A 7330-nucleotide genomic window follows, 5' to 3' on the forward strand; every position below is an offset into this window, starting at 1 on the left:
TGATGATTCTACACAGGCTGATGCGATCGAAGACCAAGAGGAACACACAACTGAGGACCAAAGCGAGGGTCGCCTTCACGTGCAATGCGGTGAAGACGGCGGTGATGCGGAGAGTAATGTGCGCCGTCGCAGATCGACACCAGTGTGTGGTTGTCGCAGACCACATTGGAAGTGATTTTTGCCTCTCCGACGCCTAGTGAAGTGGAGCTATCCCAAGGATCAATACCTCGAGCATTTGACCTACCGCAAAGCGGCCTGCAAGACGCCGCGTCACAGCAAGATGTAATCGAAGGTGCCGCTCAGTTGTAACGGTTGTCAGAGCCTTCGGACGTCGAAAGGTCAGATTCTGATGTTCCCGTTGCCAAACGCCTTCATCCGCGACGTGAATTCAAGCCAGATGTAAACTTTGTAGAGGACAATGACAATCCGAGTGGCTACGAGCAGCTGAACTCGGGGGAGAGCGACGGCGGCGCGCTAGAAGACAACGAAGAGGAACTTGTGGAGCGCCGGAATTTGGATGGCGACGGCGATGTCATATCAAACACTGATGCAGCTCAAATGGATGAAGCGTTCCTAGCGTCACTGTGTATTGAGGTTGACAAACAATTTAGCAAAGAATTCCTAAAAAGTCGACAAGAAACGCTTCGAAATATGCTTTCATCAGACTTCGAATTTTTGGACCCATACCATGGGCTCATCGCTGACAAAGCCCGGCCTGATGTTGAACTCCGGGACCTAAGTCATTCAACTATCGAGCCATTCTTCTACTTTGCCCCGAAATTGTTGCGGGTCGATATATGCGAAGAAACAAACCGCTACCGCTCTCAGCAAATTCTCTCTAGAGCTGAGCGAATACGCGCTAAGCAGACAGAATGACGAGGAACAAACATCAATGTCGGAACCGAAACGTTCTACAGATATCGCTCTCACTTCCAGTATTGCTATTATCTAATAACCTCGACCAGATTTATATTATTATTTTAAGGGGGAGGGTCCCAGGTGGTCCAGGAGGTCCAGATTGAATTTGGGCGCGAAACAGGCTTTCATTTGAGGATATTCGGCGCTACGAGCAAACCATGGGAGCCTGGATGAAGCTCGATGCCAAGCGAGCCATCATCCAGAAGGCTGCCGAGAGTCCAAAGATGACACAGTTCGAGCTAGCTGTCTGGGCCACTGTGACGCTCAATCTCCGACACACTCCGGCACAGACGACGATCTCTGACATCTTCAAGAACGCGCCCGCCATCATGAGTGAGGCCTACGGGGATGGAACGCGGCGCAAGCCTTTGCGCGTAATATCGCTGCGGTTGGAGAAGCGTCTGTGGGCGTGGATTCAGGAGGTGGAGCAACTCGATCTGTGCGTGTCGCGCGAATTCATCAGGATGAAAGCTCGCGACCTGCAGGTAGAGCTGTGTGACGCATGGGACCTCTCTCTCCCGGACGGCTGGCTTACTGCTTTTGAGCGCCGGCATGGGCTACGTCTGCGGCACCGATTTGAGGAGACTGCATCGGTGGATCCAGAGGTAGTTCAAATCGGGCGGCAGCGGTTACAAGACATCACGGATCTGTACCCTCCTGAAGATATCTATAACCTGGACGAAACGTCGTCGGAGTTGACTTCGCTTCCAGGCATGAGCTGGAAGCGCCTCACGCGTGACTTGCACGATGGACGCATCGAGCAAGTCTGCGTTCTTTCGGACAGCGAAAGAACGGAGAGGGAGAGCGAAGAGCAGAGGCAGTTCTTCATAGGAAGTACCACTGAGAGTGAAGACACTCTCAGTGCGAAGACGAAGCGAGAGCGCTTCGAGGAACAAGGCTGGGACTCGCTGAAGTCGAGTCCCTATTACGAATTGTTGAGGGAGTACAAAGACGTACTCCCGGAAGAGATTCCTGCGGAGCTTCCGCAGGATAAAGGCATTCAGCACGAGATTGATCTCGTGCCGGGCACGAAGTATTGTGTTACGCGGCAGCGGCCACTACCGCGAGAACAAGTAAAAGCGATTCGACGAGTTCTTTAAAAGTCGTCGCAAAGCTGGACAAGTGCGGGAATCGAAGTCCCCGTACAGTGCTCCGACATTCTGTGTCAAAAAGCCACAGGGCGGATGGCGCATCGTTCATGCCTACAACAAGCTGAACGATGCGTCGGTACCGGCGCAGACACCGATACCACGAAAAGATGTCATCATCGATTCGATGGCCGGGAGCACCGTTTACAGTGCTATCGACTTACGAGATGGATTCTATCAGATACTAACGCGTGCGAGCGACATCCCTCTCACGGCAGTGAGCACGCCAAGTGGCATGCTCTGGGAGTGGCTAGTAATGCCGCAGGGGCTTAAGAACGCCCCTGCGACTTTCAACAGGTGCGTGACTTCGCGCCGAGCTACTTCGATGATGTGTTCATCCACAGCCGGGCTGTGGACGGGAAGACCGACATTGAGATGCACCGGGTGCATCTCCGGAAGCTACTTGAGCTTATGCGAAAGCATAAGCTCTACGCGAACCTGAAGAAGTGTATCTTCGGGGCGAGCGAGATACCCGTCCTCGGGTGTCTCGTAGGGAAGAATGGTGTTCGTCCTGACCCGGAAAAGGTCAGAGTGATCAATGAATGGCCAACGCTTTCAAGTGTCAAGGAACTGAGACAGTTCCTTGGCTTGGCCACGTACTTGTGCAAGTACGTGGAGGATTACGCGCAAGATCCGCCCACTGTCACAACTTCTTAAGAAGGAAGCTGTGTGGAACTGGACAACCGATTGCCAAAAGGCATTCGATGCAGTCAAGCGGGGCTTGACTGAGGCTCCGATCTTGGCAGTGGCTGACCAAGATCGTCCATTCCACGTATGTGACACATCCGACTTCGCGATCGGATGTGCGTTGATGCAGCACGATCACGAGGGCCGTGATCGTGTCGTCTATTACCAGTCGAGTCAGCTGAAGGCAGGTGAGCGCAACTATCCGGTGCATGACAAGGAACTCCTTGTCATGAAATATGCACTCGCAAAGTTCCGAGTGTATTTGCTTGTAAGTAGACCATTCGTGGTCTACACCGACCATGCATCACTGCGCACTGCAGTGAAGTCGCCACACATATCACAAATAATGGCGAGATGGCTCTCATTCTTTGCAGAGTATAACTTCCGGGTCGAATACAAACCCGGAAGATTGAATGTGGTGGCCGACGCGTTATCACGTCGGCCGGACTACGCAGAAGCTGCTGACGTCAATGCCATTGACGCCATGCGATCGCGTAAACCCACATCGTCTCTGTTGGACGATGTGAAGGCCGCGTACGCGCACGACGCGGACGCGAAACCCTCGCTGGCCTATGGCACAACACCTTCTGACAAGGCTCGTCAGAAGTTGCCGAAGCACCTTCGTACCGATATCGGGTGCACGACGGACTACTTCTTTATAATGCAGTCGACGACAACGCGGACCGCGTTGTCGTGCCAAATGACCATGACCTGCGACTCAGGATCATGTACGAGTATCACGATGCCCCGTCTGCGGGACATCTCGGACGTGAGAAGACATGCGTCCTTCTCACGCGCGACTTCTACTGGCACCACCAGTATAAGTGGGTGCGCAAGTACGTCCGTGCTTGCGAGGTATGCCAACGCGTAAAACCTGCGCCATTCGCGCAGGCTCCGTTACAATCACTACCGACTCCGTAGGAGTGTCGGAAGTCCATGTCTTTGGACTTCATCTTTGGTCTTCCCCCGGACAGCGGAGAGAATACCGGTGTTGTGGTCTTCGTCGACCGCTTCAGCAAGATGGTACATCTTGCAGCGGTGCCGGCAGAAGTGACTGCGAAGCAGACGGCCCGTCTGTTCGTTGACATGGTGTTCAAACACCATGGCATGCCGACCGACATTGTGTCGGACAGAGACCCGCGCTTCACAGCGCACCTGTGGCAAGAAGTGTTTACACTTGTTGGGAGCCAGCTTTCCATGTCGACTGCGGACCATCCGCAGACGGACGGCCAAACCGAGCGCGTGAATCGCGTGCTCGTCGACATTTTGAAGGGCTACGCTCACTCGTTCCAATACTGGAGCGAGTGTTTGTCGATGGCGGAATTCGCCATCAACAACTCGGTGGATGCCTCGACCGGGCATACACCGTGTTATGTGAATGCCATGCGGCATCCCCGTCTGCCGAGTTTAGTCGGAGTGGTGGCTCCCACTTTAAGTGGGGGAGGATCTACGACTGCAACACAGCAGACGCAGAAAGCCGCTGACACCTGCACAGTGTCAACCGCGACAACAAGGAACAAGACAACCAGGTCTGCGCCCCGCGCAGACCTTGGCAGGAAGAATAAGGAAAACGAGTCTGTGCAGAGTACAGACTCCACAAGGAACAAGAACCACCGCGAAGAACCACGCAGAGACCGGGCCTCTTGCGGAGAGCGAGCTGAACGAGTTCAGCTCGGATGCGATTGACTTCATCAATAAAAGACAAGCCGTAATTCGGTTTGTCCAGGACACGATTGCAGCTTCTGTGGATAGACAGAAGCTGAATGCCGATAATGTTGGCAGGGGCAACACAAATGAATTCAAAGTGAGTTCGTTGGTTTTGTTATCTACTCAAAACCTGCCTAAACTTGCAGTTTCCGATTTCGGAGCAAGTAAGCTTCCTCCGCGCTTCATCGGGCCATTCACGGTGATGGTACGCCATGGTAACATATACTTAGTACACGCTAGACATACCGTCTAGCATGCGGCTCCACCCGACATTTTATGTCGGGCGGTTAAAGCCATACCTCCAGCACGAGCCAAGTGGCTCGTCTGACCCGAAGAGACAGACTCGACAGGGGAAACCCTCCTCTCCAGCGCGACTACGCGCTGGAGCACTTAATATAGTCGGGCCTACAGCCCTACCGGCACGTTGAAGGCGGTCTGGGAGACCGCCACAGCCGGGACACGACGGTACAAAGCGGCAACCTCCGCGCTCTGAAGGTACTCCACGACCGTCACCTGGTCGTGGAGCGACACGAGATGAAGGTCAGCATGGCGTTGACCATCGGGGCGTGTTTCCACCACCTCCGCCACCGTTGTTAGACGCACGCGGAGAAATTCGCTGGATCGTCCAGCGAATTGTTGATCATAGGAAGACAATCCGAGGTCCGGATTGTTTTCGCATTCGCTGGAGAGGTTCCCTCCCCAACACGACACATGGGAACCACGGAACGTCCCGATGGAAGACGTTCCGAACATGGTGATGGAATACGAAGCCCAACACGCTCTACCAGCAAGAAGGTAGTGCGAGCGCTGTAGCAATCTACAATGCCTGACGACTCGCGTGCTAGATAATTAGCACGGAGACCATTGAAGCTTTCAGGTATACATATAGTATACCTGTTGTGGTCGCGGTTGCTAATTCGCACCGCCACCTGGACGGACAGTGCGCACGGCGCACGGACACCAGCCTCCACCGCAACAGCGTGGAGTTGCTAATACTTGCCTCGCTTCGAGAAGGACTCGAAGTGCTTTGACACTTGCTTACCCGATCACGGTAAGCAACATAAATTCGCTTAGAGATGTCGACGCACAGACGCGGTCGACATCGAAGAATTGTACACAGACACTGCGTTGTCTGTCCCCGTGGTAGCGGCGCACCTCGCGCTACCGCGCATGGTACTCAACAACAGAGAGTTTACACTCTGTTGCAATGGTGGTCTTCAGCTTGATCGTGCTCATTGCGGATGAGCACGGAAATCCCCAGCACAAACAATTGACAAGCAGTCAATATTAATTGACGTGTCGAGACCGACACGTCTAAGCTTAACGGGGGGATGGTGTAACGGGGTTACACACACAAGTGACAACAGTCACTTGTGCATGACAACTGTCACTTGTGCATGACAATTGTCACTTATAGTTTCCCAGATAAATATCTGTTAAAGGTTTTAGATACTTCCTCACCTTGATGTAAATCACACCAATGGATACATTGAAGTGGGCCACCACAATGCGTGGTCCACACCTACCCAAAGATCCTATTGGTAGAAAGCAGCATATTTCTACATATTAGAGACGTGCATATTGGCGGGGCTCTGACAGCCAGTCGCTGTCAACCCCTTTCATAGATGATAAACAGTTTTAGCAGATTTAGGAGGAAGATCAATTTACAAACAATACAGTTCTCATTTGACCTTAAACTAGCTACTTGGTGTTTTATTTGGTTTATATTATACTTGTGGACTCAAGTATAATTAATTCAAATTATAAATAAACTCCTACGCCTCCTCATACACGTGACGCGACGTGTAAGCTAAAGTAGTGAGCCAAAGTAGGCCCACTACAACGCTGGCATCATAATGGCGTTCAAGAGGGCGTACAGACGCAAGCAGATACACTCGGTGTACGAGTTGGTGAAGGACGTGGAGAAGAAGCCGTTGGACAAGAAGTCACTGGGGAAGGGGGTCTACACGTACGCGGTGAACCAGTTGAAGACTATGGAATGGAGCCGAGAAATCTGGAACGAGATGCAGACACAACGCACGGTCGAGAACTGCTTCAAGCACACCGACATTTCCTTCAACGGCATGAATGGGGAAGCTGTTGACTTCGAAGGCTCCAGTTATGGTGGTGATGTAGCTGTTGACGAGGTAGTGTTTTGTGCGTCGCAAATCCACTTTTAGCCCATCTCCGCTCCTTTCAAACTTAATACAAAATATTCCTTTTAAAGTCTATGGTGGTACCCGCTACCGGAAGTGAGAGCGATATCTGAATACGTACAGTTAAGCCATGTCTGTGTCTCATACTGTAATAAATCAAACAGTTCTGATTGGCTGGCTGTTTATCCCCGACAAACCATTAATTTATATGTAGCAAGAAGTTGTGTGACAATCTTGTGATCGCACTTAATCGAGTGGTTTGCGACTTTTGGAGCTGAAGCACTTGGGGTCCAAGGGCACGCCGTGCCTGCGCGCTGATTCGCACGCTGAAGGCCTTAGCCAGGTGCAGACAGCCAAATACGGCGTCATAGGCCAGAGGAATTTGGAGATGTATAGGTATATCGTCGGTGTTTACATAATGGAAGTAGTTGAAGCTGCCGAAATCATTTACCCCAGCAACTAGAACGCAACGAGCATGACAGATGTCATGGTCGTCCCACTAGCGGACACCATGACGAACTTCCCCTTGCTACTTAAACTATATATATTACAAACGCACGTTTTTTATCATAACCTCTAGCTTACGGTGGTCCAGCATGTAGCACCGGTGCCGTGGCGTGAATTAGTCCACATTGCTTCTTGCGAATAGCAAGTTGCAATCACATGACCTTTCCACCAGTAGGAAGTGAAAGATACTATCGAAACACCGTTGTA

General features: G+C 51.9%; 1 protein-coding gene across 1 annotated transcript; it reads left to right on the forward strand.

Annotated features, from left to right (window-relative positions):
* Positions 1–1076: 1076 nt before the first annotated feature.
* IUM83_15453 (PDC2 protein) lies at positions 1077–6640 on the forward strand (the record flags this gene model as incomplete). The annotated part of the gene is made up of 2 exons (XM_067940269.1): positions 1077–1357; positions 6340–6640. The coding sequence occupies 2 exons, from the start codon at positions 1077–1079 to the stop codon at positions 6638–6640; spliced, it is 582 nt and encodes a 193-aa protein (XP_067780209.1).
* Between the last annotated feature and the right edge of the window lie 690 nt (positions 6641–7330).

Source organism: Phytophthora cinnamomi (assembly GCF_018691715.1).
Source record: "Phytophthora cinnamomi strain GKB4 chromosome Unknown Contig128, whole genome shotgun sequence".
Taxonomy (NCBI): Eukaryota; Oomycota; class Peronosporomycetes; order Peronosporales; family Peronosporaceae; genus Phytophthora; species Phytophthora cinnamomi.